This window comes from Copadichromis virginalis, linkage group LG3, assembly GCF_057382275.1.
Source record: "Copadichromis virginalis isolate Kocher_CV1m ecotype Utaka linkage group LG3, C_Virginalis_male_GT1.1, whole genome shotgun sequence".
NCBI lineage: Eukaryota > Metazoa > Chordata > Actinopteri > Cichliformes > Cichlidae > Copadichromis > Copadichromis virginalis.
This window is the reverse complement of record NC_140620.1, coordinates 2,114,930-2,141,346: the sequence shown is the minus strand read 5'-3', so window position 1 is coordinate 2,141,346 and position 26,417 is coordinate 2,114,930. Positions and strand designations below refer to the sequence as shown.

General features: G+C 44.1%; 1 protein-coding gene across 2 annotated transcripts in view; it reads right to left on the bottom strand.

Moving 5' to 3' along the window:
* The window catches only part of LOC146712271 (alpha-2-macroglobulin-like), a 29,993-nt gene extending 7,404 nt beyond the window's left edge, over nucleotides 1-22,589 (bottom strand). The window contains exons 1-28 of one of the 2 annotated variants that reach the window (XM_085451989.1): nucleotides 22,531-22,589; nucleotides 22,118-22,242; nucleotides 21,858-22,038; nucleotides 21,609-21,762; nucleotides 19,031-19,083; nucleotides 18,905-18,925; nucleotides 18,190-18,355; nucleotides 18,031-18,115; nucleotides 17,784-17,934; nucleotides 15,486-15,603; nucleotides 15,283-15,392; nucleotides 15,019-15,186; nucleotides 14,557-14,784; nucleotides 13,044-13,107; nucleotides 12,804-12,949; nucleotides 12,249-12,398; nucleotides 11,421-11,564; nucleotides 11,191-11,314; nucleotides 10,946-11,093; nucleotides 10,351-10,576; nucleotides 9,964-10,090; nucleotides 9,283-9,404; nucleotides 9,146-9,197; nucleotides 8,837-8,920; nucleotides 5,964-6,140; nucleotides 5,640-5,715; nucleotides 4,279-4,435; nucleotides 3,628-3,702 (exon numbers count right to left, since the gene is read on the bottom strand). In XM_085451989.1, the coding sequence (XP_085308115.1) occupies nucleotides 3,628-3,702; nucleotides 4,279-4,435; nucleotides 5,640-5,715; nucleotides 5,964-6,140; nucleotides 8,837-8,920; nucleotides 9,146-9,197; nucleotides 9,283-9,404; nucleotides 9,964-10,090; nucleotides 10,351-10,576; nucleotides 10,946-11,093; nucleotides 11,191-11,314; nucleotides 11,421-11,564; nucleotides 12,249-12,398; nucleotides 12,804-12,949; nucleotides 13,044-13,107; nucleotides 14,557-14,784; nucleotides 15,019-15,186; nucleotides 15,283-15,392; nucleotides 15,486-15,603; nucleotides 17,784-17,934; nucleotides 18,031-18,115; nucleotides 18,190-18,355; nucleotides 18,905-18,925; nucleotides 19,031-19,083; nucleotides 21,609-21,762; nucleotides 21,858-22,038; nucleotides 22,118-22,197 (3,387 nt within the window). In that variant the 5' untranslated portion in view covers nucleotides 22,198-22,242; nucleotides 22,531-22,589. Of the gene's footprint in view, nucleotides 1-3,627; nucleotides 3,703-4,278; nucleotides 4,436-5,639; nucleotides 5,716-5,963; nucleotides 6,141-8,836; nucleotides 8,921-9,145; nucleotides 9,198-9,282; nucleotides 9,405-9,963; nucleotides 10,091-10,350; nucleotides 10,577-10,945; nucleotides 11,094-11,190; nucleotides 11,315-11,420; nucleotides 11,565-12,248; nucleotides 12,399-12,803; nucleotides 12,950-13,043; nucleotides 13,108-14,556; nucleotides 14,785-15,018; nucleotides 15,187-15,282; nucleotides 15,393-15,485; nucleotides 15,604-17,783; nucleotides 17,935-18,030; nucleotides 18,116-18,189; nucleotides 18,356-18,904; nucleotides 18,926-19,030; nucleotides 19,084-21,608; nucleotides 21,763-21,857; nucleotides 22,039-22,117; nucleotides 22,285-22,530 lie in introns of those variants that run through there. The other variant, XM_085451990.1, reaches the window with a different exon arrangement.
* Between the last annotated feature and the right edge of the window lie 3,828 nt (nucleotides 22,590-26,417).

The following is a 26,417-nucleotide window of genomic DNA, read 5'->3' as shown; positions in this document are numbered from 1 at the left end:
GGATTGTCCGCTTATGGAAGTGGGGCAGGTGTTTCATGTTGCTGGCACCCCAGCACCCTCCCCCGGTCCAGGAGGGACATACAGTATTCCGGTAAGGACTCGAGGGGGTATACGCCAGGCGTTGGTGGACACGGGCTGCACGCAGACCCTCGTACACCAAAGCTTGGTTCGCCCCGGGGCATTGCTGGAGGCAGAATGGGTGGAGGTGAGGTGTGTGCATGGTGACGTTCACAGGTATCCCATAGTGCCGCTGTTATTAAAGTATAAGGGCAAAATGCATAGAGTAACGGCGGCGGTTAGCCCGCGCCTGTCGCACCCCCTGATTCTGGGTACCAATTGGCCGGGGTTTCATCAGCTACTGGGGCAGTACGCGGGGGTGCGATCACGACCGGAAGCGGGGTGTAGCGTGTGCGCGGCATTCAGCGGTGACGCGGGGTCGTCCGACACCGACTCCGGGGGGGAGGAGCCGGCGGGTCCCTCACGGGACGTCCCGCCGGCCCCGGAAGTGTCCCCCATGGGTGATTTCCCACTGGAGCAGTCTCGTGACGGCACCCTACGCTCAGCCTTTGACCAAGTGATGGCTATTGATGGTCACGTGGTGCGCCCTGAGGCCGCGCAGACCTACCCGCGTTTCGTCTTATTAAACGACCGGTTATATCGAGTGAGTCGTGACACTCAGACCGAGGAAACACACACCCAGTTGTTGGTGCCGCAGGGCCGCCGGGAAACGCTTTTCCAGGCGGCCCACTATAACCCCATGGCAGGGCATATGGGCTACGAGAAAACTCTGGAGCGAATAACGGCCCGATTTTATTGGCCTGGCATCCGAGCGGATGTGCGCCGCTGGTGCGCGTCCTGCCCGGACTGCCAACTTGTTAACCAGCCGGCCATACCGAAGGCGCCGCTGCGCCCTCTCCCCCTCATTGAGGTCCCGTTTGAGCGCATCGGCATGGACCTCATCGGGCCGTTTCACCGGAGTGCACGCGGCTACCGCTTTGTGTTAGTCCTGGTGGATTACGCAACGCGGTACCCGGAAGCAGTTCCGCTGCGCACCATCTCTGCAAAGAGTGTGGCGCAGGCACTGTTTCAGGTCATCTCCCGAGTCGGAATCCCGAAAGAGATACTGACTGACCAGGGCACGTCGTTTATGTCTCGTACACTGCGGGAACTGTACGAATTACTGGGCATTAAATCTATTCGGACCAGCGTCTACCACCCTCAGACTGACGGGCTGGTGGAGCGGCTGAATAAGACTTTAAAGTCCATGATTCGGAAGTTCATTAACGAGGATGAACGCAATTGGGATCACTGGCTAGACCCTCTGTTATTCGCAGTGCGGGAGGTGCCCCAGGCCTCCACGGGATTTTCTCCCTTTGAACTGCTGTTCGGCAGGAGGCCACGTGGGGTGCTCGACCTGATTAAAGAAAGCTGGGAGGACGGTCCGAGCCCCGCCAAAAATGAGATTCAGTACGTGTTGGACCTGAGAGCAAAACTCCACACTTTGGGGAGGTTGTCACGGGAGAATTTGCTCCAGGCTCAGCAGCGTCAGCAACGCCTGTACGACAGAGGGGCTAGGCTCAGGCAATTCTCACCGGGAGATAAAGTGCTTGTGTTACTCCCTACTTCCAGCTCGAAGTTGCTCGCCAAGTGGCAAGGACCCTTTGTGGTCACACGGCAAGTCGGGGACATGGACTATGAGGTCGCTCGGTCGGACAGGGGAGGAGCCACGCAGATTTATCACCTCAATCTCCTCAAACTGTGGCGAGAGGTTGAAACCGCTTCTCTGGTGAGCTTGGTGAAGGAGAGAGATGAGTTGGGGCCGGAGGTGCCAAATTCTATCATTCCCGCCTCCCTCCCTTGTGATGACCATCTCACACAGGCCCAGAGAGCGGATGTTGTCACGTTGCAACAGCGTTTTGCGGACGTGTTCTCCCCCCTGCCCGGCCGGACGTCCCTCATCGAGCACCATTTCGTGACGCAGCCTGGCGTGACGGTGCGTTCACGGCCCTACAGGCTCCCGGAACACAAGCGAAAAATCGTGCAGAGGGAATTGGCGGAAATGCTGAGGATGGGAGTAATAGAAGAGTCGCACAGCGCCTGGTGTAGCCCCATCGTTCTGGTGGCGAAGAAGGATGGGTCTATACGGTTCTGTGTCGACTATCGCAGGGTGAACGAAGTGTCACGCTTTGATGCCTACCCCATGCCTCGGGTCGACGAGCTCCTGGACCGGTTAGGCACGGCCCGCTTTTTCACGACACTGGACTTAACCAAGGGCTATTGGCAGATTCCCTTGTCTGCCGAGGCCAGGGAGAAAACGGCCTTCTCCACTCCGTACGGTTTGTACCAGTTCGTGACACTTCCGTTTGGCCTGTTCGGGGCCCCGGCCACTTTCCAGCGTCTCATGGACCGGGTACTGCGTCCGCACGCAGCGTATGCTGCCGCCTACCTGGATGACGTGATCATCCACAGCGACACCTGGGCGGAGCATGTGCTGCGGGTGGCCGCGGTCCTGGAGTCCCTGAGGGGGGCGGGGCTCACGGCCAATCCGAAGAAGTGCGCGGTTGGACGGAGGGAGGTGCAGTATCTGGGGTACCACCTGGGGGGCGGGCAGGTGCGTCCACAGGTGGAGAAGACGGCGGCTATCGCATCCTGCCCGCGCCCCAGGACGAAAAAGGAGGTGAGACGGTTCTTGGGGTTGGCGGGTTACTATCGTCGCTTTGTGCCGGGGTTTGCGCAGCTAACCAGCCCCCTGACCGATCTCACTCGAAAGGGTGCCCCGGATCTGGTCCAGTGGACGGGGCCGTGTCAGGCGGCGTTTGTGCAGGTGAAAAAGGCTCTCTGTGGGGAGCCGCTGCTTCACACTCCTAACTTTTCCCTCCCTTTTGTTCTGCAGACTGACGCCTCGGACAGAGGGCTGGGAGCCGTTTTGTCCCAGCAGGTGAGGGGGGCCGACCGCCCTGTCCTGTTCATCAGCCGGAAGCTGGCGGAGCGCGAGCGCCGGTACAGCACTGTGGAGAAGGAGTGCCTGGCCATCCGGTGGGCGGTCGGCTCCCTGCGCTATTACCTCCTGGGACGCTCATTCACCCTCTGTTCGGACCACGCCCCGCTGCAGTGGCTCCACCGCATGAAGGATGCCAACGCCCGGATCACCCGGTGGTATCTGGCGTTGCAGCCCTTTAAGTTCAAGGTGATCCATAGGCCGGGGGCGCAGATGGCAGTGGCCGATTTCCTCTCTCGCTCGCGGGGGGGGGGAGTTGGCTCGGCCGGACGGCTCCCCGGCCTCGAACGGGCGGTGGGGGTGTGTGGCGGAGGCGTGGCCCCGGGCGCAGCTGCAGGGGAGGAGTGGAGCGGAAGGCTCAACGGGGCGGCGCCGCGAGGCTGGTAAGAACAGCTGATATTGTTTATGGACTAATGATGGTCTCCTCCGCTGTGTTTATAGTGAGACGAGGAGGAGCGGCCAAGGGAGATCAGCTGGGCTCGAGCTGTCAGACGGTGCGACTGAGTCAGCTGTCAAAATACAAATATATCAATAAACGTGGAAGTTGGCTATACCTGCCTGTGTGTGCGTGTGTCTGTGCTGGGTGTACTCTACAGTTGAATACCTTGATATTCTTTGACTCTACTCACATGTTGGGATGTATTCATTTCCAAGAAGGCAGCAGTAACGTACGCACTGAGAGTCACTTCATCAGATACACCACCCTGTCAACAGAAGACATCATAGACACTTTATCATCAGTGCACCAACATTCAGGGATATGAAGTCATGAAAATGATTTTCAGCTGCATGTGGTTTTAGTATCATCAATGTCTTCATGCATGTTCAAACATCCAGCTAAAGAGATGAACAGGAAGTTGATTTTGTTCATCTGGACATTGTATTTCCAGTGAGATGGATGTTTCTTCACCTCGGGTTTCCAACCTTATAAACAGTTTGTGTAGTCATCTAGTAATCAGAAGGTTGGTGGTTTGATTCCCCGCTGCTCCAGCCTGCATGCCAAATATTTGTGGGCAAGATACTAATCCCAAGTTGGTCTCTAGTGCATACTTTGTATTTTGTATAAATATGTGTGAATGCTACAAAGAAAGCAGTGCTGGTGTGAATGGAACAAGATGTATGGAAATAATTTCTTAAATAAAATAATAGAATATACTGATGTGAGCTATTACAGTATGTAGTACAGTGTTTTGCATGTATGCATGACATTATTAATAAAATTTGTTAAATCCACACTGGAGGCTGTTTCCACAGTCTAACAGCGAAGAACTGCAGGTTACCTTCATTCCGTTGTTGAAGAGTTTCCCAGACTTTTCAAAACAGCCATTTTCTTGTTGTTTATGTTGCAGCCAGGTCTTAGACTCTTCGATCTTTCTGGGATCAATAAAGATGAAAGACTGAGCTTTGGCAAAACTTCTTACCACAAACGCAGTCAGCCTGACAGAAAGAAAACAACACTTACACGTCTTACAACGATGGAAATGTTTGGCTGTGAGGTCACATTAAGAGAAAGAAATACTGATCATTATGAAAATAAAGTTGAAATTTCAAGATTAAATTTGAAAATGTATTTTGAGACAAAAGCAGAAATGTGGATATCACAGTTATTTCAGGACAAACTGCCACGGTTGCTTTACCCTCTGAATTAGTGAAATCGTACTTCAGACTCAGTTTTAGTAACAAGGAAGGAACTGATAATAATGGATTGGATTTATATAGCGCTTTTCAAGGCACCCAAAGCGCTTTAATATACCACTATTCATTCACTCTCACACACTGGTGGAAGCAGCTACAGTTGTAGCCACAGCTGCCCTGGGGCAGACTGACAGAAGCCAGGCTGCCATATCGCGCCATCGGCCCCTCTGGCCAACACCAGTAGGGTTAAGTGTCTTGCCCAGGGACACAACGACCAGGACAGAGAGCCCAGGGATTGAACCGGCGACCTTCCGTTTACAGATGCGATTCCCAACCCCCTGAGCCACGGTCGCCCATGTCACTTGTAGCAATAAAAACAGTGTGGCAGTAAGTATAAGTACACTGAAAAGCAGAAAGTGGTGCAGAAAGCTGCATGTGGTTAGATTTGTATAAAAGGAAATGGCTGCTAATGTACAGATGCAAGGATACCGATGGTTCCACGCTCGTGGAATAAAGAGGATCTATGCTGTATCACAAGACCACTGATTTATTTCACTACATCTACTCAAGGCATTTTATACAGGGTATAGCAATCGTTTGAAGCAACAACTGTAATCATTTCAACTGTTTTCTTAGATTTGAATTTGACTTTTTTCACAAAACAGTATTAAGACTTTATTATTGAAATAGTATTTAGACTTTTTCTTAAAGTAAAATAACTTTAAGCTTTAAAATTCGACTTTATTCTAATAATGATCAATAACATTTTTATGTGGCTCTAATGCTCCTTCCTACCTACTAAATTACACAGTATTAACCAAAAGGTATTGTTAATGTTGGCTTAGTCAAAGGATTAAATGGATAATTATTTTAAGTATTAGAGGTAGACATGTTTATGTTATTAATGGGTAGTAAAACTTGAAGAAACGTCTTCTGTTTGGTGGGACATTTAAAAACCAGTGTAACCTCTCTGGTTTGTGACATGTTTGATCAGTGATGTTCTCACCAAGTGTTTCCTGGTCCTGTTCCAAATGTGGTGTAAGCACCGTCAGCACTTTTGTAGTTGAGCTGTCTTTGGTATCCTGTAACAACAGGGACACCATGATCGAGACATTGTTGCTATGGTGATGATTGGACTCCATTTGTTTATGGATCTGCATGTGTACATCAAGATTTGGGAAATTCAATGACTCTTGCTGACAGATGAGGAAAATGACGCATTTGACCAAAAGCTGTGGCTAATGTTCTGCCTCCTGTCGGCTTGTTTCTTGAACCGTGTGTTGAAGTGATTCAAATGATTTCCTTCTTAGAGGAAACAATAAAAACTTGCCACTGGTGAGGAAGTTAGTAGCTTTTTCCATGATGGCTGCGGTGAGCTGCTGTGTGCCTTTCAGGTAGTGGAGGATGTAGATGTTGGGGGCCAGGAGAGCCATGTTCTGCTCCCCACATCCATACGGCATCTGCAGCAATCCATCCAGGTTCTTCAGAGCCCGGCCGAGGATGTCACCTGATCAAAAACACTGATTCACTAAAACTAACAAAACTAGTGTAAAACAACTTTGTATTATTGGGCAGAGATAACCTGAATACTTCAATGTGCAATTTTAAATGATGATTTCATTTAGTGAGCGAAAAAACATCCAAACTGAAAATCGTAGATTGACTGTGATTAACCAAATATTTCTGGGAAGACTGAGTTTCATTTCACCAACCAGACCCAGGCCTGATTAAGGCCAGACCTGCTGGATCAAGAAATCACTCAAGTACAATCTGTTTGATAAAAGGGAAGCAGGCTAAAAGACGTCCAGAAGAAACACGTCGTTGCCATGACCAAAAGAAATTCAAAAATAGGCGAGAAGTCTTGAGATCTATCAGTTTGGACAGGGTTAAAAAACAATTTCTACAGCTTTGGAGCGCCAGTGCACCATGTTGGAACCCATTATCCACCAACTGAGAAAACTAGAAAAGATGTGGCCGAAATTACCCCATCGCACATTGACGACTCACCGAAAAAGTCAAGCGAATCCCAACAACACCCAGAACTGAAGGCCTTGCCTTCCTCTGTAAAGGTCAGAGTTTACGATTCAACAATACAAAGGAGACGGGGCAAAAACAGCATTCATGGACAAAACCACTGCTGACCAAGAAGAACACAAAAGCTTATCTCACATTAGCTAAAAAACATCTCCATGCTCCACAAGATATTTGGGAGAATATTTTATGGACTGAAGAGAAAACGTTTTGAGTTTTGTTGCATTTGGCTTAAAAGTGACGCATCATTTCATAGAAAGAACATCATACCAACTGTGTGATGCTCTGGGGCTGTGTGGCGTAGCTTTGTCTGCGGCTCAGCTGCAGGGGAGGGGTGGGGCATTGGGTTCAGGTGGTTAGTGACGGAGGAGTCTGGTTAAGGCAGCTGGTGCCCAGTGTTAAATCATGCCTCTGCTGTTTCAGTAGCTCGCCATGACCTGGAGGGAAGAACTCTCTACCAGGAGAATGTCCAGCTATCAGTTTGTGCCTTAAATCTAAAACTTGGGCATTTAACCTTCTGGGGTCAGGGTATAATTGGCCGTTTTTGACTACTTTTGATTTTACCTCTATATCTCACCTTTAAAAACTGTTTATCTTGCCTTGTTTGGTATCGTTACTTTCAGCACAACTTCAAATATCTGAAATTTCAGTTATTTTTTCACTATACCATACTATACTATACTATATTAGCACAACTGATTTAAATTCAGACAATAAATTCAAAATCCGAGTAGAAAAAAGTTATATTTTTTACTGTAAAACCCACAAACATGTTTAACAAATTATTTTCATAACTTGAAATGCAAATAGAAATTGTACATTTCTAAAAATTATGCACAAGTTTTGCAAACAACAAAGTTATATGGTACTATTTACCTAAAAATGCAGCCCAGGCCTCAGGCGTTTTTTACATAACCATTTAAATCTATTTACAGAACAATCAGGTGTACTGCATCAAATAAGAAGGCACACAAATGATTTGTGTTCAGTATAAGACAGAGGAGAACAGCACAGGCCTAAACCAGGTCTGACAGCAGGAGGAGCATCAGTCCAGTTTTCCATGTGGGAACAGCGTTTACACTGGACTCTGCCTTTGACGGCGTTTTTGGAGCAAATGTGACATTCAGCAGTATAACTGACACACAATACAACACAATAACTACACAACACACTAACTACAGCCTCCAAACACGCTAAACGTCACTAATGTGTGACATATGAAAACTCGCTCTCTCTCTCTTTTGCTCGCTTTCCGTCACTACTAAAAATGCCGTTCTCCCTAAATAACCAAGCGTCACATGTTGCCATATCATTTTTTGATTGGCTGACATGGTAAACTCTAACACCAATAGGGAAGGGGTGTTTTTTATTTTTATTTTTTCACGCGCAAGCGGAGAGTGTTTGCTAGCGCTGTCTGTAGAAAACGTCGTTTTTACCGTTCTTCCTGCTGTATACGCCGCTGTTTTGTTCAGAAAAAAACTTTATGTGTATTTTTTATCATAACTCTGGTTTTACGTGGTCCATCGACACAATTCAAGAACTGGTATATAGTCTGAAGTCCGTTACTTTCGACCAACAAAACAACCTGAAGAGCCGGTTGGGAGCTGAAAGTCCTGGCTCTTTTTAATGCGCCGAGCCGAAAGAGCCGTTTCTCCAACAAGAGAAAGAAATCCCCTCACTATCTTGTAGCTGTGTTGTCTTAAATTGGTCATGTGATTTTGACGTGTCGGCGCATACGTCGACCCCAGAGGGTTAAGATGGAAAATGATCCAGGACACCAGAAAGTGGCCGAGTCAAAATCTGGACTTAAATCCTACTGACATGATTCTGCATGACCAGAACGATTGCGCTGGAAAACTCTCTGGTGTGACTGGGCCAAAACTCAGCGTTTCAAACACACTTATGACTAAAGCTAGACTGCAGTTCTTCCTGCACAGAATGGCACAAACAGCCTTTTTGGGGTCCATTTCTTTTTCACACAAGGCCAGGAAGACGTGGGTCTATCTATAAATGAAATCATCTTTTAAAAGCTGAATACGGTTTTTACTTTTACTTGAACATGACGTCTCTTTTATTTTCTGTTGTTTTAGTAATTTGCCTTTTTAACAAAGCTTTAACCTGCCATATTTTTATTTGGCTGAATCAAAATTGAGATGAAATGATGAGGTTTACCCAGGACTGATACAGAAGTGCGGGCAGATCCTTCTATCACATTCTCAGGCAGCTGTATCTCTGCTTCCTCCGTCAGCGGGCTTCCTGTGTACAGACACAACAAACGTCCAATCAGGAAGTCACGACTACAACAGAGTTACTGTCCAAAGTCACCAGGTGGCCTGATCTTCAGCACATATCGTTACATTTTGTGAAAGTAAAAGATGAAAATTTGGCACATTTTATGTACACAGTGCACTCCACTGCTAACTTTGAGCATTTAGGTCATTTCTTTATTTAAACTTTGTAACTGATGGACATCACACTGACCTTTTGGACAAAGAAGCCAGTTGTACGTCTTTGTCGTCTCACTTCCCTCAGCCTGAGGAAAAGTATCTTTAAAATGAGTAACAATTTAAATTTTATGAGTAAAAATGTTTTTCTCGTCTCGTATTTATGACACTGACCTTCACTATGAGAGATTTGGTGACCACGTCGATGCGACCTCTGTCTGGTACGCTCACAACCTCATTATCGCATGACACATGGGACGCTACGGCCTCAGCAGACACAGTCACATTCACAGCCCCTAAAAGCAGCAGCACAGGTCACCTTCTTTGTCTCTCCATTAAAATAAAGGTTACCGAGGTTATTTTACAGATTTTGTAGAAACTAGAAGGAAATGTGTTGGGACAAAAGGAGGCGGTTAACTGTGATCACACTAGATCTAAATCTAGATTTAATGTTGGTTCTAAATCGAAGGTAAGATCAATTACAATTGGAAATTTTACTGCATCAGGCATGAAAAACATGAGCTGAAAAAAAAAACAGTCCAAAATGATGTCAGGGTTGCTGCTGAGTCCTGCTGGAGGCCAAAGTACTGCAAATCATAAGATCCATTTAAGATTAAGAAGAAATCATTTGCATGGCAATGCAACTGCAAACAGTCTGTTCTAATGATACTGTGCAAGGGAAGCATGCATAATGAATTGAAAGGAAGGTTTCAAAATGACTTGTAATTGGCTAAGACAGCTGCATTAGGTAAAGCATGAGGATGGAGGCAGCTGCTGCCCTCAGGCTGGAGGTATAGACGTTCTGCCCCACTCCCTACAACCCCCACGTGTGGAGGACCAAAGCCTGATCCTCACCTAAGGCTGTTGGGATCATGGTCCACCTGAGGGTCTTGCGCTCGTTGGCACACAAACAGGATGTGTACAGATCACCAGAGAGAGGCGTGAGGGTGTAATCTGAGGACGGCCCAGGAGTGACAGTAACCTGTACAAGGAACAGAGACATGGCTACATTTAAACCTGAGTTCAAATGTGAACACACCTACAGGTGAGCTTGCAGGTGTTGGTGAGCAGGGGCCCTTCAAGAACGGCCTGCATCCTGCATGGTTATATTGCCAAAGAAAAGATATTTTCTATTGTATTTTAATAACTATGATATAAATTTTGCTTAGAAAGTCATGTTTTCAGTATGGCTTTCCTTGGCTATGAACAGACATGTATCTAAACACTTTAATCATTCATTACCATGATGCAGCTGGTCAGGTAGTTAAAGACAGTCGCCCTCAGTTCAAAGTGCTCCCCCCGGATGATGGAGTAGGGCATGGTGAGTTCAAGGAAGAAAGGTTGGAAGACTTTCATTTCTTTACGAGGAGCCAAACCAAAACCCTGAGAGGACAAACAGAAAGCCTCCGTCTCCCAGGTGGTGATGGTGTCTGGGACAGTCAGGGACACGCCCCTTTTTCCATCGTCTCTGAAGCAGCAGATACACACAAACATATTCTGTAACATAATCAAACATGTTTTTATGTCTGTAAATTACTTGTATAACAGTGTAGTTACATCCTGCAGTGTGAATGACTTGTATATGTTGCATTGACAAAGTAAAAGAGCTCCACGGTGCTGATGACAGTGAAATAATGTATCCCACAAAACTTTAAATATGACAAAACATCAGCCTGAAGCATCAAAACATGCTCAAGAAAAAACTCACAATTATTCTATTTTCATCTTTTTCATGTGTGCAAAGACACAGCAGAAAGTTCACATGGGTTTCTAAATGTGATCGTATAAACTTTTTAAAATGGAATATGCACCAGATCTCTTCACAACAGATACTTACCCAACTTCCACCAGATCCCAGATCCACGTCTCAGGGAAGAAAGAGCGAGCTGTCTCTATTGGTGCAGCTTCAGGAGGAAGCTGCCCAGCAGATCCCAGAGCAGGACCAGGAGAATATCCAATACCTGGAGCTGGACCCGTACCTAGTACTGTAAGAAAAAAAGGAAAATAATTACCGGTTTTCTTTTTGGTGAATACAAAGAAAATTTCTATCACAAACACAATTCAAACAAGCAAATGATTCACCATAGTTGACACGACGACAGCCATCATGGTAGACAACATGGCCATCATGGTAGACTTTTCCTTTTAACTTGACGCATGAAGGCAATCGAAAAAGCAAGTTTGTCGCCATCTTCAGTCCGACTTTCTACATATTTCAGCAGCACACAAAGATCAGCAAAAACTGGTGCAACAACAAAAACTATTGTATTTAGATTAAGTTTGACGGACTCACAGGTATACTTGTATTTTACCTGGAAAACTGCATAGGCGTCATTTTGCTCTTGACTGGGGTACGGCAAAACATATCTTTTTGGTCTCACATTAAGGCAGTCTGTAGCATCATGAACTTCATACGGGATACCTGAGGATTTCTTGAGTGGGAGCAAGTCAAATATCTGAAAAGAAAAGTGCAGTTCAGCAAAACCTCCAAACATTTTTAGTCCTATGAAGTTTTGACTGATCTATCATGATCATGGTCACATTTGGTCCACATAATTGTAAACTCTTAAATGAAGTACTGGTGTAAATATTAGAACTGATTAGGTTCAAATGAACTGCTAGATTATCTAAGAAGGGTTCTTAAAAAATAAATAAATAAAAATGATGAAGTCAGCAGTAAGCCTATGAGGTGTTGTAGTTGAGGGATCTTACAGAAGTTGTACAATTTCTCTATAAACTGTTCGTTCTTAGTGACTTATATGGTAAGTGTTCTCCATTTGAAGCTGTCTCTGTAGCTCCTTTAACTCACCAAGTCTCACTTTTTCCAGGTTTTTCTGTATGTATAACATTAACAAATACTCGTGTATTTGAGCAGTTTTGAGCAGTTTAAAGTTAAAGTCTTCTCAATAAAGTAGACACTGACTGGCAGGTGATGCATTTACCTGACTGTCATCACAGACACATGCATATGTAACCTTGTATTTTTTATACCAGTTTGCTTTAAGACAAACTCAGCATTTGACTGTTTAAAACAGTTCAATGTACGACTGCCCAGACGTGAGCTGCTGGTAACTCTTGACACTACGGGCTCTGGAAATAAGGGATGTGTCCACCTCACTGGTGTTAATATCAGCAGTTACCTTATCTGCATCCAGAGTCTTCCCAGGCTCCTTGATGAGAACGCTCTTGTCGATGGCGCTCACACCACACAGAGAACGTGGCAGGGCCGTCACCTGCATGTTGGTCTCTTCACCTGGGACGGCTGAAGACGGTGAAAACTCCACTGACACCTGACACACACAAAACACCCGTAGAAGTTTAGTGACTGTGATAACTCCCCACGCACTGCTGGCTAAATGAGCTGCTTCACTGTGGTGAGTGACAAATCATGAGTCCCATGTGATGGCTGTAGCCCACGTTGGACACTGTATGAACACTGTGTCAGTGTTAGATAGGTAGGACTTGCATCATCATTGAAAAAGTGCTTGTATAAATGGGAGTGAGCGGGTCATGAGGTCATATAAAGAAGCAATTTGAGTCCTCAGGTAGAGTAGAAACAGCTGTGCAACAACCAGTCCATTTACTGATGCTAGAAATCCTCAGGTGATTCAGCCACCTGGAGATGACTTTGATTTGAACGACATGGCATGACTGCAGACACCAAACACACAGCACACCTCTAGAATTACACTCACCTTGTTGCTGAAGCATTTGTCAGTAGAGAAGTCAGCACTGTGGGCAATTACATCCTCACTTGGCAGGACGGCATAAGCCACAACCTGGAACTCTGGAGCCATCTCAGGAGACACTCTGACTTTAAAGGACACCTGGCCCTCATTCACTGAAACACAGGTCCAAACATGCATCCACAGATCAACAAAACAGACCAACGTCAATGCTTGGCTGTGGCATTTGTGGAAATATGGAAATTTTACCCGATCTATCTTGCACTTGAACCCGTGTTTGTCCTTGCATGGTGACTGCTCCTCTGGACAACACCTGGAAGACAGAAATCATTTAAAAACAAGAATGAACTAGCACTGATATCTGTGGACATCACTACCAGTGAAAGGTTTTGACACCTTAATTCAATGTGTTTGAATTAAAAGGTTAAGAGACATCCAGATTCAAGGGAAGCAAATTTGGATGTCATCAGCATAACAATGAAAGGGAATGTTGTATTTCCTAAATATAGGAATAAAAATAAAAAAGGCAGCGTGTATGAGGAGAACAGAGCTGGACCCCAAACAGAGCCCTGTGGCACACCACAACACACAGGGGCAGAGGAAGAGGGGCATTGCCCAATAGCAACAGAACATGAGTTCTCTGACAGGTATGATTTAAACCATGATAAAACTGAGCCTTTAAGACCAACAACGTGCTTGAGTCTCCATAAGAGAATGTTGTGATCAACTGTGTCAAAGGCAGCAGTCAGATCTAAAAGGACTAAAACAACAGAACAACCTGAGTCTACAGTTATAAGAAGATCATTAAAAACTCGTAAAAGTGCAGTCTCAGGACAAGATTTAAAACCAGACTGGAATGCTTCACAAATGCCACAAACATCTAAAAAGGTCGGACGTTGCTTGAGAACAACTTTTGCCAAAATTGCGGACATAAAAGAGAGTTTAGAAACTGGCCTGAAGTTAGAAAGAACATTAGGATCAAGACTTTTCTTCTTAATGATGCCTCTGATGTCTTTTTTGTTGTGAGATTTGAAGATTCGTGTGCTGAGGTGTTTTTTCTGTTCTCAAACCGATCTCCCTTTAAGGGCTTAGTCTCTGTGGGTGTTTTTTCTCCTCGTCTTTCCTCGTGCATTGGGTATTTCCACTGTTCTACCTCTTCTGACCTGTCGTCCCCATGTCATGTTTGTGCAATGTATGTATGGCTGGAAGGGTAAGATGGCGCTGGAGTGCTGGCAGCCTTTAACCCAATTTCCTTCTGGATCAATAAAGGTCATCAGTCAATCAGTCAAAAGTGCAGGGGACACAGGAAAAGCACAATAACTATAATGAGGGCTAAAATACAAACAACTTTAACTGAGAGCAGAACCCAGATGACTAAAACTAAGAAGGCCTAAGAATTTAAATACTTAGCAGAGAGAGAAAACTAAGGATATCATGAACAAAGGACCAAACACTGAGGCTAATTACTAAGCTGACAGAAAATGATGAGGGACAAAGCACAGGGACCAGACCTGAAGTCTGTGGAACCAGCTTCCACTTTGGATTCAGGAGACAGACGCCCTCCCTAGTTTTCCTTTTTGCTAAAGCATATAGTTTGGGCTGGATCAGTATTTATGCTGAAATAGATCGAAGCTGCTGGATTCTCATGATGGACTGAAAGTTTCTTCTTCAATCATGATGGGCATTACAACAGTACTTTTTTAGCAAATACACAAAAAGTCTGGTCATGTTCAACTTTATAGTAAACCCAGAGATAACTCACCAGATAAATGACATCCACAGACCCCGGAGACTCTCCCACTATAGTGTAGTTTACTGATACGTCTTCTTCTGCGTCACAGGACACTGCTTTATCCTTCTTCTGTACCTCTAGAGAGCTGATTGTTTTAATATCGGGAGAAGACGGCTGGGACATGAATAATGTGTGAAATCCCCTGTCATAGTATGCAGTTCTATATCCTGGGTAGCCCACTGTTGGTGTCAGGCTTGCCTAGTTGGGGATAGGAAACAAAAATTTAAAAACTTGATCTACAAATAACATTGGACAACGAGACTTTATAAGCAAGGCAAAGGTGGAGGAAGATGAGTCATAAACTGTTTCAGGATTGCAGCTTCCTACTGTGGGAGGTATTTGGACATTTGCAGCCTATCACAAACCAACTGTGGCTTCAGGCTGCTGTCATGGCTGCATTAAATTACACATTGTTTCCGGGTGTCAGCTCACATGGAGTTGGATATCCTGGTCAAAGTTATCAGTGCTGAAAGAAAATGAGGCCACACCGTTGCTGTCAGTTGTCAGATTTTGTAGTGAGCGTGTTTGCCACATTCGTCCCGTGAACAGGTAGACCGGTGCGTCACAAACTGGTGTATTATTGTGGTACACTGCTCTGACCTGTTGAAGAACACAATGCTCTATCAGTGGAAAATACAAACAATTTAAATGTGCTTTGTACGACAAACTGAGCTGAAAACAACATGTTAGGCTTACTTTTCCTTCCACATTAGATCCCCGTTCCCAAACCTTGGGCACGTTAATGAAAGACACTTTTCCAAGGACGTAAGAAATCCTGACTCTCTTCTCTTGAGGGAGTGAAACACCTGAATGTAAAAACTTTCATGTTACAATCCTGTGAATGCCTTTTTGGTTAAATACACATCGATGTGTCATTTTAAAGGAATAACACAACTTGCCTGTTCCCTCTTCTTCCACTTTGGCCCTGATATCCAGAAAATCATGAAGCACCTTTTGGTCCATTTTAGTAAAAATTGACATGTTGAAGGAAAAAGTTGCACAGCCAGTCTTGTCTGCCTGGAAAGAACAATAAAGAAAGAAAATCACTGCTACAAGAATAAACCAAAATTAGAATCAAATCTCATTCACAGTCGAATCTATAAAATATATTAAATGTTCAAACTATGATATTTTATAGAGTCATGAAAAACTTGAGCTCATTTAGAATTTGATGAATTCTACGTGCATGAAAGCTGGTGCAACAACGGGACCAGAGGAGAACGCTCTACAGGGTGGGCCATTTATATGGATACACCGTAATAACATGGGAATGGTTGGTGATATTAAAGTCCTGTTTGTGGCACATTAATATATGTGAGGGGGCAAACTCCTCAAGATGGGTGGTGACCACGGTGGCATTTAGAAGTCGGCCATCTTGGATAGTCAAAGGAGCTTGCAAAGATCTTGGACACAACTTTTGTTTTTTCATTAGGGAGAGGGCCATGTGACACATGAAACTTATTGGTAATGTCACAAGAACAACAATGGTGTGCTTGGTTTCAACGTAACTTTATACATAAAAACATTTATTTATAAAATAATAGAATATAATTTTATATTTATATTTCAATATCACAATAATCTTCCAATTTAGAACTACAAGTTAAAAAAGAACTAACATAAATAAAATACACTTCCGCTAAATACTTCTCATTTATTTTCCCAAACCACACGGAGCTGCACTATAAGGACTAAAGAGCCGCACGCGGCCCCGGAGCCACAGGTTGCCGACCCCTGCTCTAGATCATGTTTACTCAAACATCAAACATGCATATAGAGATATACCCCTCCCCAACCTCCACCAGTCCGACCACACCTTTTGGTTCCTTGGTGTCCTCGTCTCTGCTGACATCTCCTGGACAGAGCGAGACTTTAGAGTGTAGTCAAGGCAGCACAGCCCTCTCCCATCCCTGATGGACATTTATTCCTCCCACTGCTTCAGCAGAGCAGCAAACATCACCAAGGACAGCTCCCACCCTGGTTTCAACATGTTCAGCCTGTTTCCCTCAGGGAAGTTCTACAGGTGCATCAGCACAAAGACCCACAGACTTAAATATTGTTTTCCTCTCAAAGGCCTGCAGTCAGTTCTCTCCTAGCCCTCTTGAGTTTCTGTGCATCACCAGACCTGAAGACGGCATCCCTGACTTTCAGCAGGGAATGGATTTCTGCATTCAGCCAGGGCTTCTGGTTTGGATACCACATCACAGACTTGGTGGTGGTAACATCCTCCACACACTTACTAATGTAGCTGAGGACAGCCAATCTATACTCCTCTAAATCCAGCTTCCCCTTATACACAGCAGCATCCCTGAAGACCAGTCTGTGCATTTAAAGCAGTGCTGCAGTGCAGAGTCACCGTCGTGGCGCCACACAGTGATGGTTTTCTGTGTGGGTTTGGAGCGTCCTAGTTCAGAATACAGTTACTTTGTTGAAATAAATGGATTACACGGCGGTGTTTCCTGTTTCATATATATTAGACTCGACTGTACACTGTGTTCGTGTTTTCCTCTGAAACAATAAGTCCCGTTGGAGCAGCCTTTCAACGCCTCTCTCTGTCTCTCGCTAGCAGAGTTGACCCACACAACAAAGCAAAGCTAGTTTTCGGCTACAAGCCGACACGGAACCAATGTATCAGCCAGAGGTCCCTTTGCTACGGTTCGGAGCCGCGGACCTGTTTTATATACGCGCGAAATAGTTTTCTATACGAGATCACTGCAAAAAGTGCAGCTTTACCTAATGTCCACCTACTGTTACTCATTTATATTAAGATTTAAACATCTAGTTGGTGTTGATATGGAGAGTAACCTTCAGTAATCACACAGCAATAGTTCATTCATGTAGTTGTAAAAAGCATGATAATATATTAAGTAATCCAAAGTATTCAGAATACGTTACTCTCATTGAGTAACGTAACGGAATATGTTACAAAATACATTTCGGGCATGTAATCTGTAGTTGAATACATTTTAAAAGTAACCTTCCCAACACTGGGCACATTGTTAAGCAGCCTGTAGCTAAAACACATCCTTTATTCCCATTTTGTTCTTTGAATCTAAAACAAATGCCAACAGTAAAGTGAACACACGGCGCCAGTTCAGCTGGGTAGAGCAGGCAACCCGTTTGCTGTAATGCTAATGCAGGGGCCTGAATGTACCCAAAGTATCAGGGAAAAAAGAGAAATGAAGCCATAACTGTACCTGCTTTGTCTCTGTGTGGCAGGGCGCACTTATCTGCAATAGGGCCAAATCATCCTCACTGTGCACCAATATACCAAAACCTCTATACAAATTAGTAGGTCTGCACACATTGACTGTAACACGTCCTGGTACAGGCTGTCCATACGTGTACCTGTTTTAAGAAAAATAAGTAAACATTATGAGTCATTTGCTCTCCAAACTCCAGATTTTACAACACATAATTTGTCCTGAAAGAACTTTTCCTTACTTTGCACACACTTTAGCTTCAATGTCTTCCTGCCCAATACTCACTTCTTCAGATATATTTACTGTCACATCAAATTTGGGTAAAACTGGGGGAAATATGAATGTCAGCATTTGCACTCCATTACAACAAAGAATTTAAGAATAAATAAGACTGACTTACCATATTTCTCCACTTTGAAGTTGTGAGATATTTTCCTCTCACCCACTGACACAATGATCTGGTACGGTCCCTCAGGGGCCTCAGCGTCCAAGGAGTAAGAAAGCTGCAGTATTCTGCTATTGGATGTTTCATTTAGCCACTGTCCAATCCTGTTACTGTGAGGATCCTGTTAAATCAAGTGACAGTGACAGCTACTACACAGGTGTAAGTACAGTACCAACTAGATTCTTTATTTTCCTTTTCAACAACATTAGAGCTAAAACTGGACAATATAAATTTAGGGGGACATAAAGATGTCCTGTCTTCATCTGTAGCCAGCTTTGTCCTCTTCTAGATGTGAAGCACTTGTTTATAAATGTTTAAAAACTAAGTGATATAAAGAAACCTAAGCTGTAATGACAGGGAAGCTGTGGCTGTGTTTGTGGAGTAATTAAATCAAAATTATTAATTTGATTTAATCACTGTCATTTTATTTTCACATGTGGGGCATCAAGTGACAGAACAGACCCCTGCACGGTGTGTATTACATACATGCAACCCACTTTGTCCAGTTTTTAAAGCTTGCACTGTCAGTAACTTGGAGTAATACTGCAGAAGCAGTGTGTATGCAAGCAGTGAGCAGGGAACCTTCAAGTCTGTCTGACTGCATGTGTTCAGTGTTGTGTTGATGCATTTGCAAGAGAAGGAAAAGCCTTTTCTAGAGGCGCCCTCTTACCTGAAGTTCAATGACATCATACTGAAAGAAAAAGGAAGAAAGACAGGTGGAGTTAAGAAACTGTTGTGTAAATCACTGCATCCAAATTGCAAACAGCATTATTAATAATACTGTTCAAAAACTCACCAGCTGATTGGCAGGTCGCATTTTATTATCCATCGCAACGACTCTGAAATTCACTTTGAGAAGAATTGAGAGGTTACCTCTGTTTCTCTCTTTGTACTTTAAAACAAAGTCACTGCAACTTATCAAACATGGATCTGATTGGTTACCCTGCACAGCAAGCCTAGACAGATCTCAGATAATGGACTGACATGTATGAGACATATGTATAGAATTTATTGAAATTGAACTGATATTGCTAATTTATATTTTAATTAATGACACATTTAATTTATTATTTAATTATGTATTTAATACATTTTGGCACCCGAGGCCCTCCATATTCTTCCCTCACGATTTTTTTTCTTTCTGCTTTCTGCAGAAAGCAGATCCTGCTGAGCACCGCTCCTACATCGGTGGGGGAGAGAGTCATAGGTTGGTGGTCTGGCGTCATGTCTGCTTTGGTTGTGGTTGTGGGGTTCCCTCGCTCGAAACGAGCATAAAAGTTGTTGAGCTCGTTGAGGAAGGAGACATCAGAGGATGCGGGGGAGGGTTTGGTGGTCCTGTAGTCTGTAATGGTCTGGAGTCCTTGCCACATGCGTCGGGGGTTGGAGTTGGAGAAGTGTTCTTCTACCTTCTTTTTGTAATGGTGTTTGGCTTTTTTGATGCCCTTCTTTAGATTAGCCCTGGCTGTGCTGTAGGCGTGTGCATCTCCTGACCTAAAGGCGGTGTTGCGGGCCTTCAGGAGGAGACGACCATCCCGGTTCATCCAAGGCTTCTGGTTGGGGTACATGGTGATCCGTTTCTGGGTGGTGACACTGTCTGTGGTTTCGGAGATGTAATCCAGTACAGATGAGGCGTACTGGTCCAGGTCTGTGTGGGTGAACATATTCCAGTCTGTGTTTTTAAATCTGTCCTGGAGCACTGCCTCTGTCCCCTCTGGCCACACTTTAATTGTCCTCACAGCAGGTTTCACACGTTGGATGAGTGGTGAATACCTAGGTGTGAGGAACAGGGAGAGATGGTCCGATTGTCCAATGTGGGGGAGGGGTGTGGCTTTGTAGGCTCCAGCCAGGTTGGAATATACATGGTCTAAAGTCTTGTCTCCTCTGGTGTGGCAGGAGACATGTTGGTGGAATCTGGGGAGGACTGTCTTTAAGTTGGTGTGGTTGAAGTCGCCAGCAACAATAAAAGCAGCCTCGGGGTGTTTATTCTGGTGTTTGTTAATGGCTGCAGAAAGTTTCCGCCTACAGGGAGGAGGTGGATCGTCTGGCTGAGTGGTGCGACACAAACAACCTGCTGCTTAACACCGAGAAGACCAAGGAGCTCATCGTGGACTACAGGAGGAATGCTGACCCACATCCACCCATCCACATTAAGGGGACGGCTGTGGAGCGTGTGAGCTGTCTTTTGCAATGTGAAGTTCTTCCTTAGTGTGAGCTCAAATATGAAACTTGTGGGATTTTTTTTCCTTTTGTTGTTTTTTAAAATACCATATTTTTCGGACGATAAGGCGCACTGACGATGAACTTGTCTGAAACGGGTCTGTTTTTATACATAAGGCGTACTGGAATATAGGGCGCATTAAACGCCTTATAATTTATGCTATGTAACTTTGCACTGTCCACTTTCTGCTGTAACCAAACAAATTTCTGACGTGTGGGACTAATAAAGGTTATCTTATCTTATAATAATGACTAACCTGGTATTGTGGATGGATTATCTCATTTGTTCTCCTGACTGAAGTTTGGTCCATTTAAAGCATCTTTCCGTGTGATTGCATTCGTCAAAAACCATCGGGAACGTTTATCGAATGGAAAAAATTTAGCGTTCATCCTCCAGCTTCACTGTGTTTATGTTATGCTAACATAGCTGTGTCGCTAGCGATCACGTAGCACATCATTATATACCAGCTAGCCCAACTTCAGTAACCCTACTAACATCACTGCTGTTTAGCTTTCTGTCTTCATTTATGTTGGAAGTGATAGCATAGCATGTTTTACAAGCTAGCAAAACCAGTGAGCTAACTTCCTGCTAACTTCTAACTTCTAAATTTAATAAATTCTGTTTGCATGGATGCCTGGATGTTAAACTTAATTGTTACACCTGGTAAAGCAGCAAGGCTGATCATTTTATTAAAGAGGAAAGAATTTAGACAGTTTTTAACTCTCAGTGATGCTGCAGTGTTCGTTTGACTTTAGGACTTGAACATACGGCGTTTAGGACCCAGGCTTCTGACTCTTCTAGCCGTAATGCTCTGACAATCCATCAAGCTGTGCGGCTTCATACCTTACAAAAGGCGGATCAATTTTTGAGAAAAAGAAAGGATTTTAAGTGCGCATTATAGTCTGGAAAATGCGGTAGTTATGTTCAAAGATGGAGTCGGATTTCAAACTTCGAATAAACATCTCGATCGACCGTATTGATATCTTGAAAAAATTTTGCTCTATGAAGCAAACATTTCACATCAATCACTGTATGTGTGTCCAAATTTTGGACCACAAAACTTGTTACACAAATTGGAGATGGTGGAGCAGCTGGCTCATGATGTTGGAATTTGAATGAACTACATGTCTTATATAACATAACAGCACATTGTTACCTTTTTGTCCAGGGAGGTAGATGGGTTTGTCTGTTTGGATGAACGTGACGGGATCAGACGCTCGGATCATCACTTTTCTGACTTGTTTGGAGTAAAATGTGTCTCCTCGTACCTCCACCTGAAAATGTTGCACCTCCTTTTGTACCAAAGGAGCCTGAGACAGTGGGATATTTAGATAGTCATTAAAGCCTATAATGCTTACGATAACAACTAACACACACTTTGTGTGTGAAAGTGCTGGTTGCCAACCTCAAACTGAACACAGGTTTGAAAGGCCTCATTTGACGTATGCGTGAATAATGTTGTGTTCTTCTCTCGGGACATCAAAGTGACAGTCATGACCAGAGTCCCACTGGGCTGTCGGAGAGTTGCACAGAATTTGGCCTCAGCTCCAGCTTCAATAACTGCAGGAATGGCCACCAGGTACTGGCTGCATACAGCATCACACATACAGCAGTTACTGCAGTGAACAACTCACACAGACAAAAACACGCTGAAGACAAACTCACGGTTCAGCCACCGCTTGATCCACATGCATCCAGCTCAGGAGGACACACAGAGTGCAGCTCAGGATCCAGAGACGGTCCATGACTGGTTGTGATCGTTCTCAGTGTCAGCTTCGGCTAAATATCGGCTGATCGTCCCCACCCACATAACAGCCACGTGTTTGAAACGCACTCATGTACTCTGATCTCCACAAAGTCTATCACTTACACATTTATAAAATCCCATTCCTGCTTTCAGCACTGAACACTAAACTATAGACAACAGTAAAGCTTGTTGTTCAGTGTAAAACATTACAGTAACATACAGTGCTCCGAGGTGATGTTTCTAAATCAGCTCAGAGTTTAATTCGGCTGTTACAAAAAGTTATTTCTGTTTCGAATGTGCCTGTTTTACTTAATAATGTGCATTTTCTTACCGTCAGTGCTGGGATATCCCACTGTAGTGTGTAACTACTGATATTCTCTAAAATCACTGGGCGTTACAGTAAGTGTAGCCACCAACAGTGCCCTTTACCCAGCGTGGGATGTCTGACTGCCATGTTTTTGACCTTGTTTCTCGGGAAAGACTAAACAAACGTTTGTGTAGTGATAACAGGCTCAAACACAACGGATGGATTCATCAGTGATGTCACAGACTGCTATATTTGCTTAAAAGACAAAAATCACAATGTTTCTGTAAGAATTCAAAATGAAACATGTTAAACAGCTTTTGTTGCACTTTAGTAAACAACACAGATCAAACTGCTGAAATAACAGCAGTGACAGTCACACTGCTGAGTGTGGAGGGATTTCTGGTCTGGTTTTTAAACTGTAACATTGCTGAGAATGAGTCATTATCTCTGACCGTCTGGACCCAGCAGTATTACCCCATGTTATTCTATTTGTCTTCTTTGATTTGCCTTTACGGGAAAAGGTTTTTTGTTTGTTCTGTCTTACTAATGTGCTTAGTAACTTAGGCATGTTTAAACACACATACAGATGTGTTCATCCTTATGAACAAATCCAGAAAATAACAGAAAAAAACAGTTAACAGCACTGAACCTATGAAGGACTGAAGTCTACTGATATACTGAATATCTGCTGCTGTTATGATATTATTAGATATTATTAGATATTTATTATGATACATGTATTTATGGTATGAGCTCACTCATGGTTAATGTGCTGAAACATGTGGCCAAGGACTAGACAGCATGCTCATTTAAATCGTGACAAACGTCATAAAGTTGGATTGTCTCCCATTTTAACAGCTCAACAATTTTCTCTTATAAATTTGACTACAGTAAAGGAATTCTGCAGTAAAGTCCGTTATCCCAAATGAAGTTAAATACTTTCATGAAATCAATTTCAAAGCATTTGGACCATATACACTTGCAATACATAGCTTTTTATCACGTATAGATAGTTTAATGATTAAGAATCTGCCCCCTGGATCTATAACTGTATCGAGTACTGTGAAATTAATATTTTTATGGATTAAAATTGCTGCTCCTCTTTGTGTAGAATTATAACAAGCTGAGAACACATTAGGAAACTCAGGTGTTTTAAGATCATTCGAACCTCTAAGAGGTCTGTGGGTCTCTTGTAAAAGGCCTGTAGTTTTTTGAGTTGGTTAAATATTTTTAACCTCTTTTCTCTGGAGCCAGCTCCATTTACATTCCATGTACCAAACCTTAGTGCACCCATAGTTGTCTGTGTATAACTAGGGGTGTACACTTTGTGTGTCGCTTAGACAGGTGGAGAGAATACATCACTTGTTCATAAATAAAGAGAAGGAGAGAGAAAAAAATGTGTGTGCATATTTACTAATATGAGTACGCTTGGCTTAAGTGTGTGTATCCTATATGACTGTGTGCGCTGTCTGACTGATGTAAATGTGCTGCCGTTGAGCGCATGACTGTGCGTGATCGTGCCAAAATATGTGTCAAAATAAAGGATGTTGTTTGTGGATGAGTGTGGAAGCAGGTGATCGAGGCAGTGAAAGAAATAAAGAAAGAAACCAAGGACAGGGGTGAGCAGCATAAAAACAAGAGGGGAAAAGAGAGAAAAAAAACCCCAAAAACCCCCGGAAACATTCCAATCAAACCACTGACGGAGAGTGACGGTGTTAATTCTGCTATCATATCACACTTAAGATGCGATTTGATACTGGTAAGTTAGACAGATGTTAATGCAAGTTAGTGTGAGTGGATAGGGAAAGGGTGTAGCTGATTCCTATGTGGTGTGAGGTTAATACAGCCACGGAGTGATGTTGGGGTCGCGGTGGAGCTGTCCGTCCACGTACAGCCGGTCCACAGCGATGACAGCGAGGGAGCCCTTCTGGATGAAGCCGCGTCGGATTGGGAAGAGGACCCTGCGTCGTTCCAAGATCTCTTTGGGGAACTGGTCGTTCACGCTGAAGTCCGTTCCTTTTAATTCCCTGCTGTATGAACCACATTAAATGTTTTTACATATTAACATGATGTCTCCGTGTCTCTCTGTTACATATACAGTATTTAATCATTTTCTCACACAGTTCTTCTCTTTCAGATTTGTGTTGTTGTGTTTGTTGTCACAGGTTACAAAAATGTTTCTTACTTCACTCTAATGTATGTGAGTTTTTATTATAAAAAATCCCCACTCGCCCCTGTGGTAAATCCTTCAAGCTCGGGTCCTCTACCAGAGGTCTGGGAGCTTGAGGGTCCTGCGCAGTATCTTAGCTGTTCCCAGGACTGCGCTCTTCTGGACAGAGATCTCCGATGTTATTCCCGGGATCTGCTGGAGCCACTCGCCTAGCTTGGGAGTCACCACACCTAGTGCTCCGATTACCACGGGGACCACCGTTACCTTCACCCTCCACATCCTCTCGAGCTCTTCTCTGAGCCCTTGGTATTTCTCCAGCTTCTCGTGTTCCTTCTTCCTGATATTGCTGTCATTCGGAACCGCTACATCGATCACTACGGCCGTCTTCTTCTGTTTGTCTACCACCACTATGTCCGGTTGGTTAGCCACCACCATTTTGTCCGTCTGTATCTGGAAGTCCCACAGGATCTTAGCTCGGTCATTCTCCACCACCCTTGGGGGCATCTCCCATTTTGACCTCGGGACTTCAAGGCCGTATTCAGCACAGATGTTTCTGTACACTACCCCGGCCACTTGGTTATGGCGTTCCATGTATGCCCTGCCTGCTAGCATCTTGCACCCTGCTGTTATGTGCTGGTGCATCTTTACACAGCCTTCACTTGGGGCCTTACTTGGTGTGATAGACCCCAGCCTCTATGGATATTGTGCTCCACCTCACTGGGATCTCACTTGGGGCGGGTCCAGGGGCATACTGTGTCCATCCATGAAAGAGTTCCGCACAGCCAGGCAAGATGACTGGAAAGAGTCTTCGGTTAGGATTAGGTAGTGAAAAAGCAGAGTGGTTAGGGAAACTGACTGAAACTCATTAGTAAAGGTTATGGCTGACTCTACCACCCCCAGTGGACTCTGAGACAGCAGCACGAGCCAGCTTATTACCTGTTATTTACACTGCGTTTTACATACAGATTTCAGGTTCAAGGTTCAAGGTTCTTTATTTGTCACATGCATAGTTATACAAGTATAACACACAGTGAAATGTGGCCTGACACGCTCCTCGACATGTGCAAAAATTTGGGGGGGGGGGGGGTGTAGAGGAAGAACATTATAAATATATATATATATATATAAGATAAGATAAGATAAGATAAGATAAGATAAGATAAGATAACCTTTATTAGTCCCACACGTGGGAAATTTGTTTTGTCACAGCAGGAAGTGGACAGTGCAAAAGTTATGAGGCAAAAATTAGAATACAATAAGAATAAATACAGTACACAACTGTACAGAATAGAATAAAATAAAATACTATATACAGTAGAATAAAATAAAATAAATATACAATAAGATAAAAATAGAATACAAATACAAATACTATATACAACTGAGTAAAAATACAACGATGACAGAAAGGATTATTGCACTTAGTATTATTGCATATGTATGGATGTGTGTGCTTGATCAGTTAAAGTCTTTATTATGGAGTCTGACAGCAGTGGGGAGGAAAGACCTGCGAAATCTCTCCGTCCCACACCGTGGGTGCCGCAGTCTCCCACTGAAGGAGCTGCTCAGTGCTGTCACAGTCTGCTGCATGGGGTGGGAGATGTTGTCCATCAGGGATGACAGCTTAGCCGCCGTTCTCCTGTCACTCACCACCTCCACTGGGTCCAGAGGGCATCCTAGAACAGAGCTGGCCCTATAGTATATACACTGGGTGAATCTGCAGTAGTAGCAGCAAGCAGGT